At 40.8% G+C, this 14891-nt stretch overlaps 1 protein-coding gene across 2 annotated transcripts in view; it reads left to right on the forward strand.

Annotated features, from left to right (window-relative positions):
• The window catches only part of ATXN10 (ataxin 10), a 77026-nt gene extending 62509 nt beyond the window's left edge, over positions 1-14517 (forward strand). For both annotated transcript variants that reach the window (XM_034440359.2, XM_034440360.2), the window contains exon 11: positions 14233-14517. In XM_034440359.2, coding sequence (XP_034296250.2) covers positions 14233-14423 — 191 coding nt within the window. In that variant the 3' untranslated portion in view covers positions 14424-14517. The remainder of the gene's footprint in view (positions 1-14232) is intronic.
• The last annotated feature ends 374 nt before the right edge of the window (positions 14518-14891 follow it).

Consider the following 14891-nt stretch of genomic DNA (forward strand, 5'->3'; position numbering starts at 1 on the left):
CCCATGGAAGTATGCCTGGAGCCTGGAGACCCATGGAAGTATGGAGCCCATTAAAAGGCTAATGGGCTATAAGTGCATCCTTCTCTGCTTTTATAATTATAGTTTTTACTAATATTTAATTCACTGATGGATAAATGACACTGTTGTGTTTCAATTGTGTACTGTACATTGTCCAGAGTCACATGCAGGTGAATTGGGCAGCTACCCTGTTTCCCCGAAAATAAGACATCCCCTGATAATAAGCTCAATCGGGCTTTTGAGCACATGCACTAAAATAAGCCTCCCCCCCCTCCGAAAATAAGCCCTCCCAGAAAATATTTAAACACTGAGCTGGAAACCAGTTAAGATGGCAAGAGGAGCCCCATCTTGTTCCACGTGCCCCCAAAAAGTAAAACCTCCCCAAAAATAAGGCCAAGGGCTTATTTTGAGGTTCAAAAAAAATCTAAGACAGGGTCTTATTTTCGGGGAAACACAGTATATAAATTCAATCAATCAATAAGAATTTGTGTAAAAGTGCAGAGGGAAGTACTTAGTTGCACTAGACCAGGGGTATTAAACTCAAGGTCCGCGGGCCAGATCCGGGCCGTGGGGTGCTTAGATCTGGCCCATAGGGCCGCCCTGGAAACAGCAAAGGAATGGCCCGTGGGGCCTCTGTCAATGAAAATGGAACTCTGTTTTCGGCTGCGAACTGTCTCCTGCAGCCCTCTGTCAGTGGAAACGGGGCAAAACAAACTAAAAACAAAACAAAAGGAGAAATGTTTCCCCCTTTGCATTTCAGCATGCAAGAAGGGACAGGAAAGGAGAAAGGAAAAGAGGAAAGACAAAGAAAAAGAAGGAAAGATAGGAAGAGAGCAAGGAAGGAAAAATAAGGAAAGGGGGAAGGAAGAAGGAAGGGAAGGAAGGAAGGAAGGAAGGAAGGAAGGAAGGAAGGAAGGAAGGAAGGAAGGAAGGAGATTATTATGAGAATGTGGGAGGGTTGAGGGAAGTCCTGCCTTAGCACTTGGGCCCCGACACGAGTGACGTTGAGCTGGCCATGGCCCACCCCGGCCCCCCAAGGTCAAACACAACCCTGATGCGGCCCTCAATGAAATCAGGTTTGACACCCCTGCACTAGACAGTAACTGCTCCTCTTCTCCAGGTTTTTTTTCCCAACTCATAAGACCTTTATCCTATTCCAAATAGCAATTTTTAAGAATTGGTAATTTAAACTGGCGCATATGCATTAAAAAGTTGAGATAGACATTTTTTTACATGAAGTCAGTTTCTGTCCAATTTATGGGCCTTGTAACAAAACCTTTCCTTACAATCCGATAATTTCCTTCCTCGATTCCTCCTTCTGAAAAAAAAAAAAAAGAAAATCTGTTCTGCATTAGCTGGGAAAAAGAGGATCCCCTTAACGTGGAGTAGTCACCCGCCATCTCTGGAACTACTTCGGAATAAGTGGATTCAGGATTTCAGCCAGGATGATCTTCCACAACTGCCTTCAGTTTTTGCACACATGGTTTTGTGTTAGCTGGTAGCAGACAATTCTGATGATAGACAGTTTAATGTCTGGTTGATGAAAGGAAGTGGCTTTTGACCTGTAGTAAAAGCTTCTGTGTTGTGTTAACATCAGTTGGCAAACTGTCCCTGCAACTGAAATATCGGGAATACTTAAAAGAGGAGAAATGGGGGTTTTGTCTTCTCTGAGTGATCAAGCTGCTGGCTACCTAGAAGGAACCAAAATTGATAGCATTTGCGCAAGGAAAACCTGCGGTTTCCCTTCTTGCATTGGTTATCGGAGATCTGCACGCCGACGGTTTTCCCTTGGATAGAATGCCGAAAATATATTTTAAAAAGCTAATTTTACAGATCTCCGTTTGAAGAGCGTTTACCATCATTTTATTCCGCCTGCCAATCATCTTGGAGGTGGAGGCGAAGTACTTTTGACCTCATGGCAGCGATTAGTATAATTGTGGTTTGTGAAACCTCAGGTTAAATCTAAGAGAAATCAACTTGCTGCGGTGTACAACAATGGCAGGTTATTTTGTGTTATGCCAGGAAAGACTTTCCCGGGGAAAGCAACCCGTTTTTCATAGATAGTTATAGTGCAGCTATCTGTGGGGAAATCCATCGGGGCCAATGAAAAGGAAAACAGGGATGTTATATATTTTAAAGGTGTGAATGCCTTTTCTGTTTAGTACAGTGAAATAACTTCAAAACAGTAATCAGGTCCTGTTGGAAACCAGACAGACCATCATAGCAAAAGACGGCACAGTATGTTACACATTTCTGGGATCAAAATATTCAAAATGGATTTGAATAAAAAAGGCAAATAAATTAAAATGTCATCTAGGATAGGATAGGATAGGATAGGATAGGATAGGATAGGATAGGATAGGATTCAATTCAATTCAATTCAATTCAATTCAATTCAATTCAATTCAATTCAATTCTTTATTGGCCAAGTGTGACTGGACACACAAGGAATTTGTCTTTGGTGTATATGCTCTCAGTGTACATAAGGAGAATAAAATACATTCATCAAGAATAAAAAGATACAACACTTAGTGATAGTCAAGATTACCAATAAGCTATCATACTAGGAAACAAATAAAAACAATATAATTGAAAGATACAAGTGACATGGTTATAGTAATAAGTGGATATTTATTACTATAGTGGAGATAGATACTAGTAAGGAAGAGAATAATAATAACAGTAATACAGTCTTAGTAAATTATTTGACAGTGTTGTGGGAATTAATTGTTAAGCAAAGTGATGGCATTCGGGGAAAAACCGTCCTTGTGTCTAGTTGTTCTGGTGTGCAGTGCTCTATAGCGTCGTTTTGAGGATAGAAGTTGAAACAATTTATGTCCAAGATGTGAGGGGTCTGTTTTTATTTCTACAAGAAATAAAAGTAACTTGTCTGTACCAAAGTAAGCTGAACAAATGGAAATTGTTGTAATACTCACATTTAGAGCCCAAACCTTCCTGGCAGAGTTTGTCTGTCGCAAAACACACAGGGAGTAGTTCACAAATTCCCCTGATCTGGTCCCAAAAAGATAACAACGTGGAGAACAGACAAATGTGTATATTTAGTCGAATGCTAGAATGGGTTAAACTGTGAGGCTCTCTTGTCTCAATTGAAAGAATGTCTCAGTTGCTGAGTCATTTGTCTTTTTACCAGTTAATTAATAAAATGAATAAAAAATTAAAATACAATGTTAGTTTAATCATAAAGTATAGGATTTCAGTGCAGCCCTTCATTGGTGAAATGGTCATGCCATTTCAGATAATGAATAGGTGCTGACATTTGCAGCAAATATTCAGCCCGTATTCATTGTCTCAGGCAGAATCACCCAGAAGCCATTTTACCAACCATTTTCTTTTATTTATTCATGGTCACGATGTTACTATGACAGCATTTTTCAAAATACAGGGACTGCATTTTTTTTTTTTTTGATAGTTAGAGTGCAATTTAATGCCGTAATTAAAAGGCTATGTAGCAGAGATAGAATTCAGCAGGTTCTGACCAGTTCTGGAGAACCGGTAGTGGAATTTTTGAGTAGTTCGGAGAACCGGTAAATACCACCTCTGACTGGCCCCGCCCCCATCTATTCCCTGCCTCCCGAGTCCCAGCTGATCGGGAGGATTTTGCAGTAACCTTCCTCTGGATTGAGGTGGGAATGGAGATTTTACGGTATCCTTCCCCTGCCACGCCACCAAGCCACACCCACCAAGCCACACCACGCCCACCAAGCCACGCCCACAGAACCGGTAGTAAAAAAAATGTGACTCCCACCACTGCTATGTAGGCCATATTAGTGTGATTATCTCATGTTTTCTCTGTGGCATCTGAATTGGGAGAGATTGTGGATGGGGAATGGTGCTGAAGGCAGTGAGGGGTTGGGTAAGGGTTAAGCAGCGGGAGCTGAATTGTGATATGATTGACGCTGAAGGGGTTTTGGGGAGCCAGATTTATTCTGGAAAGAGCTGCATCCCCCAAATCTTTGCCTCAGTTGTCTGTCGCCAACTGAGATTGTCATGACCATAGTCTTCCTTTCCAAGTTAGGAGAAAGAATACCGTAGTAATCTGAAATCTGGATTACAGTATTATAATATACTATTTAAGCAGCTGCCATAGGATTAATTCAGAAGCCAAACCCAGTGCGGAATATAGCAACTAAGATGCGGTGGTGTCCTGCCACCTAGATTTATGATTTATATCTATGATGAAAGATCTGCAGTGGGTTGCCAGGGTTTGTTCCTAAACTAGGATGTATTAGCAAGTCTCCTTCCATAGATAATACAGATACAAAACCCCAGGCTCAATAGCCACCAGGACAAATCTAGCTGTTTTATGACTTATGGATGCCTGCTTGATGTACCTTCTCAGCCATCAAGGTGACCGTGCCATAGGTACTCTTTGAAAAGCTAATTTTTGTATTGACATTAATATTTCCCTTTAATATTTATGGGTTTTTAAAATAGTTTAGGATTCTTGTCCGAAACGGCTTTGTTATCATATAAATTAAAAGCATTTGTTCCATTTCACTGCAGTTTCACTGATCACAGCTTTAATGGGATAAAGTAACCAAAACTGGAAAGTCCCAAATATTGTACAGAAGGTACAAAAACTAATGTCTCCCAAGACACGCCCAATATCCTACAGCTGGGGTGCAGTTGTTTCTTCTCCCTGGAAAAGATATAAGAAAGTACAGCAAGAGTTAAGAGTCAAGTTAAGAGAACTTAACTTTAGACTCCTAACAGCTTATTGACTTTGGAAGAATTCATTTCTTCATTAGCTGGAAAATGAACACAGCAATTTCTTTTTTGGTGGAAGAGGCATGAATATATGGCATTTGATTGGTGGTCCTTCGTGTAGAACCATTTTCGTTTCAGATGATCAACCAATACCTCCTTGGTACTCAAAGATTTAATCCCTGAGATTTAGTGGTAGCTCCCAGTATTGCCAGTCTCTGCTTCAGACAAGATATCATTCAGTCACTTCCTCTTGAGTTGAAGAATAGAATTAGAATAGAATGGAATGGAATGGAATGGAATGGAATGGAATGGAATAGAATAGAATAGAATAGAATAGAATAGAATAGAATAGAATAGAATAGAATAGAATAGAATAGAATAGAATAACAAGAGTTGGAAGGGACCTTGGAGGTCTTCTAGTCCAACCCCCTGCTTAGGCAGGAAACCCTACACCACTTCAGACAAATGGTTATCCAACATCTTCTTTGAAACTTCCAGTGTTGGAGCATTCACAACTTCTGGAGGCAAGTTGTTCCACTGATAAATTGTTCTAACTGTCAGGAAATTTCTCCTTAGTTCTAAGTTGCTTCTCTCCTGGATTAGTTTCCACCCATTGCTTCTTGTCCTGCCCTCAGGTGCTTTGGACAATAACTTGACTCCCTCTTCTTTGTGGCAGCCCCTGAGATATTGGAACACTGCTATCATGTCTCCCCTGGTCCTTCTTTTCATTAAACTAGACACACCCAGTTCCTGCAACCGTTCTTCATATGTTTTAGCCTCCAGTCCCCTAATCATCTTTGTTGCTCTTCTCTGCACTTTTTCTAGAGCCTGAACTCTAGATAGAGATATGTTCACTCTATCCACTAAGGGCTAGGTTGTCACCAAGGCTTGGAAGGGTTTTTTTTTAAATGAAGTATTTTATATTCTTTTTGTTTTATTGTTTGGCTTATTTTTTACACAATTAGTAGTGTGAGATCTTTGGATAAAGAGTGTTGTGTTCCATTTCTTTATTTCTATCTCTTTCCAGCCAAACCACCCCCTATGAATGGTATATTGAAGTCATTGAAGCTGCATCGTGCAAAGTTAATAATGTTAATAGTCTTTTTTTAAAAAATTACAATTTGAAAAAACCCACTAAGAACATTTAAAACGGCAGATTTACATTCATGTTGAGGTCCTTTCTGAAAATAGAGAAAGAATGAAATGCACTTCTAAGAGGGATATGTATTAGAAGGCAAATACATCTGCCAAGTAGTCATTTCTGAAACAGCATCCGCAGAATAATAATGCTTATTAAATCTAACCAACCAGGGGGCATATAGTATTAAACAGTACAAAATTTTAAAAAATTAACATCCAAAGAGCAGTTGTCATCTGCACACTCCCTTCACAATTCTGCAGATATTTCCCCCAAATAATGTGTATCACCGAAGATTCGGTTGTATTCTTTTGCCTTTTATTAAATCATCTTGTACCGTTATTATTTTTGCTTTGGCAGTATTGAAATGCATAAAACTCTGATTTTTTTTAAAATTAGATTTATATGCCGCCCTTCTCCGGAGACTCAGGGTGGCTTACAATGCGCTAAGCAATAGCCTTCATCCTTTTGTATATTTATACAAAGTCAGCTTATTGCCCCCACAACTGGGTCCTCAATTTACCTACCTTAGAAAGGATGGAAGGCTGAGTCAACCTTGAGCCTGGCAAGATTCGAATTTACAGTAATTGCAGGCAGCTGGTCTTAATAACAGGGTGCTTTAGACCACTGTACTACCAAGGCTCTTGATTTTATATCATGACAGTCACTTGTGGATGGGCTAAGAACAGTTTTGTTCTTAGCCCATCTGTCTGTGCAGGCAACTATTTAACATGTAACAAGGGACAGTTCTGATGCTTTCTCACAGATCTTGAAAAATACATTTGAGACAGTGGTGGGATTCAAAAATTTTTACTACCAGTTCTGTGGGGGTAGCTTGATAGGTATGGCATGGCTTGGTGGGTGTGGCAGGGGAAGAATACTGTCAAATCTCCATTCCCACCCCACTCCAGGGGAAGGATACTGTAAAATACTGTCAAATCTCCATTCCCACCCCACTCCAGGGGAAGGATACTGTAAAATATCCATTCCCTCCCCAATCCAGGGGAAGGTTACTGCAAAATCCCCATTTCCTCCTGATCAGCTGGGACACGGCAGAGAATAGATGGGGGAGGGGCCAGCCAGAGGTGGTATTTGCCAGTTCTCCGAACTACTCAAAATTTCCACTACCGGTTCTCCAGAACTGGTCAAAACTTGCTGAATACCGCCTCTGATTTGAGATCTTGGTTTAGATCAATGTCGTAGTACAGAAAGAGCAGTCCAGTTGGAGTTGTGAGTATCTGGGAAGTGTGAACAGAAGGAGCACATAGGATCTTGCTAGATCTGGAGACAGCCATGTTGTATTAGCTGGCATCTCAATGCCATTTTACATCATTATATTTTTAAGTGTTGCATTTCAGATGGTTAAGCAATAATAGTTGAAGGGTGTTTTCTTTTATTGAAAAATGTAGCAATGTGCAGAATTTTTGGTAGCGGAACCTATCTGGGCACAGTCCTCCAGAACATTAAAGAAGGGCTGGTTGAAATAAAAATAGCTTTTAAAACTGAATATCATAGGCATGGAATGTTTGGCTTTACATTGTCCAAGAGTGTGATTTTTTCTTCCCTATTTTTAAACGCAAAGGATTTTCAGTTACATATAAATTATAGGTTTCGATTAAAAATGTCACTTGAAAATATGGGCAGCTGCTGTGGCAAGATTGTATGTGCATCATTTTTTTGGTTTTAAGCTAGCATTATAGGCTTGACTTTCCTTTTAAAAGCTGCAAATTTGACAAATTTGACAGTGCTTCAAAGAAACCTCTTCATATCTACAGTTGCCTTCATCTATGAGATGTAAAACAATTAATTGTTCTGATCTGAATTATCGCTATGAATCTTTCTTTTCCAAGTATTCGGTTGACCTTGAGTTATTATTAACATCACTCTTTCCAAATTGAAATTTCCTTTCTTGGCTATATCAGAAAATGAGTGGCTTCTCAAACTCTGAAGTGACAAATTGTTCAAAAAAATCCTAAAGTGAACCAAAGACATAAACCTAGATTATCCTTATAGATGATGTGCCCTTGTTGAAAGCCACATGCAGTTTCTGTGCGATCAATCAGGGTTATTGGGGATTTTTTTGCGTAGTGGTGGTGGTGAGAGAAGCAAGTCTGCAGGCAGTAATTTCTTTCAACTATTTCTCCAGGTCTGGCATATTTTTTTAGTGCTTCCAGGCTGGAGAAATCTCATCTTCCTACCATTTCAGTGTACAAGGGTCATTTGTCTTCCCTCCTCCGCCTTTCATCTCCTATATTATGGAGACCTGTTGACCCCAAAGGAAACTTAGCAAATGCACTGGTTATCATAAAAGCATGCAAACCCTATTAGATCAGGCCACATGTTTCTCTACCCACACCGACACCAAACAGCACCAGTTGGATTGGAGCAACACAAAAATCCTCGGCCACGCTACCACCCGCCATGCTCGTGACTACATCGAAGGCTGGCCACTCCACAAACAATTCCATCAACAGACCCATTGACCGACAGCCAGCCTATCAACACCTCGGAATCCAAATCCACCACACAGCCAACCAGAGACAGCACCGACCCTCAACCAACCCATGCAACCCCCTCCACCACCAGCAGATCTCCCAATGACCCTGACCTCATGTAACCACGAGGCCCATTACAAGAATCTCACTTGACACACCCACACCCGAAGCCCTTATAAACAGAAGAACACTGACAATGACATCCCCTAAACTCCGCTGCAGATGTTACCTAGCCTGGTAACCAGGGGTGTGCTTCAAAAATTTTAGCAAGGGGTTCTCTGCCCGGTTGCTGGGTGGGTGTGGCCATGGTGGGCGTGGCCTAGTCGACCTGCACCATGGCCGGGGTGGTGGTGGCTTTTTGCCCTCCCCGGGCTCTGGAGGCTTTTCTTGAGCCTCCAGGAGGGTGAAAATGGCCTCCCCAGGCTCCAGAGGCCCTCTGGAGGCCACTTCCCCAAACTTCCGGTAGGTGTCCCCGCGCGCCCTGCGCTTACCTGCATCCAAAACAGGCCACGTGGGGACTCCTGGGAGGGACATGGTGGAGCAGGAGGGGCCAGCCAGGAGTGGGATTTGGGGGTTCTCTGAACTGCACCGAATCTTAGCTAGAGGTTCTCCCAAACCCCTACGAACCCCCAGCAGCCCACCCCTGCTGGTAACAAAACGTTCAGAAACCCACCCACAAGCTCACAGAACGAAGCTCTTTCTAGCCTTGTATCCTGTTCCACCAGGACCTATAAAGAGGACAGAAGGACTGTAGTAGAAGCAGATTGCCCCGAGCCTGGAAAAAGAGGAAGACATTGGTGGATTTGGGCTACTAGTCTCTTTTAAAGCTGCTTCCACCTCTGTGGCTATCAAGATGTCCTGATGGTACCAAAACCCCAAAGTAGCTTTGAGGAGAAGCGGAAGCAATACACGTATTAGTTCTAAATCTAGGCTGACCCCAGGCTCTAATACATGGGAAAAGGAGACCAATTTTCCTTAAACATCTCTATAACTTTGCTCTTTTGTGCCCTTGTTTTTGAGTTAAGCAGGTTTTACGGAGGAGGCCTTCTAATTTATGGTTTGGGATCCATCTTTTTATTTTGTCCAGGATTGGACATGTTGCTCCGAGTGTGGCTACTTCTATAAAAATATGAAAGTATTTGCCATTGTATTTTTCTTCTCTCTTGTATTTTGCCCTTTTCTGGAATTGCTTTGCCTCACTTAGTAATGATTTCTTCTCCCCAAGTTGTGAGTTGGCCAGATATGTGTGGATGCTGAAAGTTTTTTTCTAGATTACTTTATGTAAGGAAAATATTTCCTACAACCCTAAGAAACAATACAAAGAAATACCGAAAGGGTTCTTCTGAATGGCGCAAATTAGCATTGCATTTCACTCGACGGTAATTACTAAGATTGTAGTTTAAACCAGGGACATACATTTGGGCTGCTTTTGTAAAAGCCTTCTCTCCTATATTTGCAGAGAGCATCCAATATTTTTTGGGGGAGGGAAAGAGGAATGGTCAGCTTATCATACCATTAAAATCAGGTTCATCGTAATGCTGCATTGTGTTCCTGGTTTTTAAGGAACCTGAAGCAAATGGGTCAAATTGGAGCTACAAGCGATTGCTATGTTTTATTTTCTTTTGTTGCATTTGGCAACAAACAGGCTCCTGTTTGTTGTAACTATGGAAACTTCAGAAGCACCCTTTCAAATGCTGCATATACAATAAAGGGCTTAAAGTGTTGGTTGGATTATAGACTTCAGAATATGTCCAACCTTCTATCTATCTTTTGAAAAAAGAACAAGAGGGTAATGTGAATATTAACCGAGGGCTTTGTTTAATCTCCTGTGACACTTGTGTCTTATGTGCCATCCAGAGGCCTCTGGCTCACAGCTCACGCAGTGGATTAAGGAAAACCATGCATATTCATGGCATTGAATTGGAAAGTTGCACAAGAAAAAAAGAAAAAGAAAGAAAGAAAGCTATAAATCCACTACAACACCCAAATCCCTTTTTTAAAGAAACTTGGCAAAGTTCCTCGGAGTAGACTAAAGAGAATAACATGAACAGATAAATAAGATATTCCCTATGTTTTTCTATTGCTAGCATCTATATTATTTCACAATATTACTTACAGTGCCCTTGAGTTAGGATTTCAGGCTTTACAAATATTCAGAGGGTTTTTCCTTCTTAATTATAGGACTAGTTTACGCAAGGGGTTATTTTAGTTTATGCTGTGTGATGGCAAAAATACGGCATTTTGCAATTTCTGGCTAAACGATGGTGCTTTGGGTGATTGTTATGAAGAAGGACCAATTCATGTGTATCTAAAGCTGATTTATAATCCAATTCTAAGTGTAATTGAAATAATATGCTCCTTATTATGATGCTTGCCGTGTTCATTTTAAGGTGGGATATAAATCCACGCTGAAGCAGTAAGAGCCTATTTTAGATGTTAGCGAGAAATTTATCTCTTTATTTCTTGTTTAATAATCATTAAAGATATATAAGTAGAAATTCAGTGTGCAATAAATCACCTGTTTGATGTATAGCTTATTATCTCGGCTAATGGTAAATTAAAGGTGACAGTGCTAATATTGAAACTATTGTCAAGTCCCAATAGAAGATCATTCTGAAAGCTGTACTCAAGCCAGTGAAATAATGGCAGTCTATGGTCATAGGATTAGGACTGAAATATATGGGAGTCTAGAAGAGAGTATTTGCAGCTCAGGGTTGAACTGGGGGTCCTTGGTATACTCTGAGCTTGGTTGTTTTCTTATAAATGTTTCATTACCCAGCTAGGTAACATCTTCAGTGCTACTTAATGAAATGTTTGCAAGAAAACAGCCAAGCTCAGAGAGTACCAAGGAACCCAAATTGGACTCTTTTCCCCATCTTGGATTTCAGTGATGACTATTTCTTGAAAATCTTATCTCATCATCAAATCTTTCTTATGGTCATGGACCAGCACAAAGAGATTTATTTAAAAACTCTTCCTCTTTTGAATTGCTAAATAATCTGCAGAGCTATTCCTAAATTATGTCAGACACAATCACCGAAATGCAATTGACTTTCTGTCAAGTGATTTCTCATCCGTTCTATTTTTTATTTTCTTTTACTATGTGCCACATCAGATTGGCATTATTCAGTTTTTAAAGGTGAACTGCATTCTCAATTTATTGAAAGAAATTGGGTTAATCTCTCACCACCAAATCAAAGGCCCGTGTGCCACTAAAAAAAAAAATCTATCTTAAAAAAATTTAGGTAGATTAATTGTTCAATATTAAAGTTTTTAAGGTGCTAAAATCTATTTCTCTTTGTCTGAAAACAAGTTATTTATACTTCTCTGGTACTCTACTCTTGGAATACGGGGAACAAACCAGTGGTGAAATCCAATTTTTTTTACTACCGGTTCTGTGGGCGTGGCTTGGTGGGCATGGCAGGGGAAGGAGACTGCAAAATCTTCATTCCCTCCCCACTCTGGGGCCAGCCAGAGGTGGTATTTGCCGGTTCTCCGAACTACTCAAAATTTCCGCTACCAGTTCTCCAGAACCTGTCAGAACCTGCTGGATTTCACCCCTGGCGCAACCGCAATGGTGGCATTTGTAGGTTCTCCAAACTACTCAAAATTTCCACTACCGGTTCTCCGAACTGCTCAAAATTTCCGCTACCAATTCTCCAGAATCTGTCAGAACCTGCTGGATTTCACCCCTGGAACAAACACTATAAATAAATAGTCTCATCCGTTCAAAGATCCAACTTTGTGCTAACTTGGCTTTGTCAGATTTACAAGCAATATTCACCATCCACGTTCTCCAAAATTTCTATAGGTTTTATCCTGATTTTAGTTGGCATTCTTGCCCCACCCAGAAAAGCCTTGCTTGCCTAGGTCTCCCTGTCGGCAAATGGCCGTATGAAACTTAGCAAGAAAATATGAAGGCTCCGAGTGAATTATGCATAGCTTTCTCCTAGATGTGAAGCTACACGTTGCAAATAATTGGTGCCCTACAGGCACGCCGCTTTGTGAGTCAGAATTCCTCCTCCTGTAGGTGCATTGAGAGCAATTATATTTTGTGACATAACATTTTGCTTGCAGCGTTTCCGTAAGTACTTTTAATGGATATGCTCAGAAAATAGTTTCTATCGATGATAATGGAAATGATTAAACCTCTGTCTAATGTTTGCCTTCAACTTTGCTCAAAGGGGACCACCATGAAAGGATTGTTCAGGGCTATCTTACTTCTTAGCCTCCTGAGCAAATGTCTTGATAATTTTTTTTAAAAAAAAACATATTTTACATATTTTACAGAAATACGTTTCAAGCTAAAACAAAGCATTTATGCAAAGGACAACCAATGAAATAAGCAGAGGCATAGAATCCAAATCACGTGAACTATTAGTACCGCTCTATATATCCTTAAGGGAACACGGTGGCTCAGGGGCTGAGACGCTGAGCTTGTCGATCTGAAAGGTTGGCAGTTCAGCGGTTCGAATCCCTAGTGCTGCCTAACGGGGTGAGCTCCCGTTACTTGTCCCAGCTTCTGCCAACCTAGCAGTTCGAAAGCACGTAAAAAATGCAAGTAAAAAAATAGGGACCACCTTTGGTGGGAAGGTAACAGCGTTCCGTGCGCCTTTGGCGTTGAGTCATGCTGGCCACATGACCATGGAGACGTCTTTGGACAGTGCTGGCTCTTCGGCTTTGAAACAGAGATGAGCACCGTCCCCTAGAGTCGGGAACGACTAGCACATATGTGCGAGGGGAACCTTTACCTTTATATATCCTTAGTAAGACCACACCTAGAATGCAGTATGCAGTTTTCATCACCACGTTACAAAAAAGACGTGGAGACTTTGGAAAAAGTGCAGAGAAGAACAACTAAGATGATTAAGGGCCTGGAGACTAAAACATATGAAGAACGGTTGCAGGAATTGGGTTTGGCTAATCTAGAGAAAAGAAGGACTTGGGGAGGACATGATAGTATTTCAGTATTTGAGGGGCTGCCACAAAGAAGAGAGGGATCAACTTATTTTCCAAAGCACCAGAAGGCAAGACAAGAAACAACAGATGGAAACTAATCAAGGAGAGAAGCAACCTGGAATTAAGGAGAAACTTCCTAACAGTGAGGACAATTAACCAGTGGAACAGCTTGCCTTCAGATGTTGTGGGTGCTTCATCATTGGAGGTTTTTAAGAAAAGACTGGGCAGCTACCTGTCTGAAAAGGCATAGAGTCTCCTGCTTGAACAAGGGGTTGGACTAGAAGACCTCTAAGGTTCCTTCCACCTCTATTCTTACTGAAATGATGCAGAGTAAGAAGAAAAAGCCATTAAAATTTAAGAGGGGGAAAAACACTTATCTACGTCTGGGTTTATTGTTCTGCAGCTGTGATCTTGCAGACATTTAAAGTAAACCGTGTTTAAGTACAGTGGTGTTTACATTTCTGTTGACATATATAGGATCGTGGCATAAGTCTCATTCCTGTGGTTAAACCCATTTCGTTTTAGGCTCTGGAGTGTTAGCATAAACTTTGACATCTTTCTAGTAGCTTGTTCTTAAATCGATCCTTTAAAGATATGGAGGGATTTCTGTTTCCTAAAGCTTTTATTTTATGGCTACAACATACATATAAATATATGATATTGATCTTAATTCTGCAATGCACCTTTTCAGAGCTGGCCTGCCTGTGCTCCGCTCAGCCGCTAATCCTAACCTGTTTTTTCCCCCCAACACAAACGAATGTGCTTTTTAAAAATAGTTGAAATAAATAATACTACTTGCTTGAATGGATGCATGCATGTTATGCTTTCCCCCATATTTAGACTTTAGCTTGCACCAAAATGAAGTTGCAGAAATTCCTTGACACCGTTGAACAGTTATAAACCAGTGGGCGGTTTACGCCATTCATAACCTGACAGAAGAAAACGAGAGGAACCAGGAATTCATTGCCCGGATGGAACAGCAAGGCCCTGTGGATAATCCGGTCCTTGAGAGCCTGGGGCTGAAAATCGAGTCGAAAGATCAGAAGCTGACTTTAAAATCTGTGAAACAGATGCCAGATCCATAAGTTGCTACCTACAAAAGACTTTTCCCCTCCCATAAAGGAAATATATATATTTGTTCTAGATGTGAGATCAATAAAACATCAAATGAACTTTTCAGTGGTTGTTTTGGGGACTGATTTTTTGAAAATACCGTATTTTTTGGAGTATAAGACACACCTTTTTCTCCCAAAAAAGAGGGTGAAAATCTGGGTGCGTCTTATACTCCAAATGTAGCCCCGCCCAGCCTCTCCAATGGAGGGGCAATTTTTTCAGAGGCTGAAAAAAGCATCAGAAACGAAGCTTCAGAAAAAAAGCCTCAGAAACGGAGCTTCAGAAAAAAAGCCTCCAAACAGAGCTTCAGAAAAAAAGACTCTGAAAGGACGTTTCAGAGGCTTTTTTTCTGAAGCTCTGTTTCGGACGCTTTCAGAGGCAGAAAAAAAAAGTTTTTCCTGAAACAGAGTTTCAGAAGTTTCAGAAGCAGAAAAAAAAGC

Source organism: Pantherophis guttatus, chromosome 7 (assembly GCF_059756535.1).
Source record: "Pantherophis guttatus breed Tessera chromosome 7, ASM5975653v1, whole genome shotgun sequence".
Lineage (NCBI taxonomy): Eukaryota > Metazoa > Chordata > Lepidosauria > Squamata > Colubridae > Pantherophis > Pantherophis guttatus.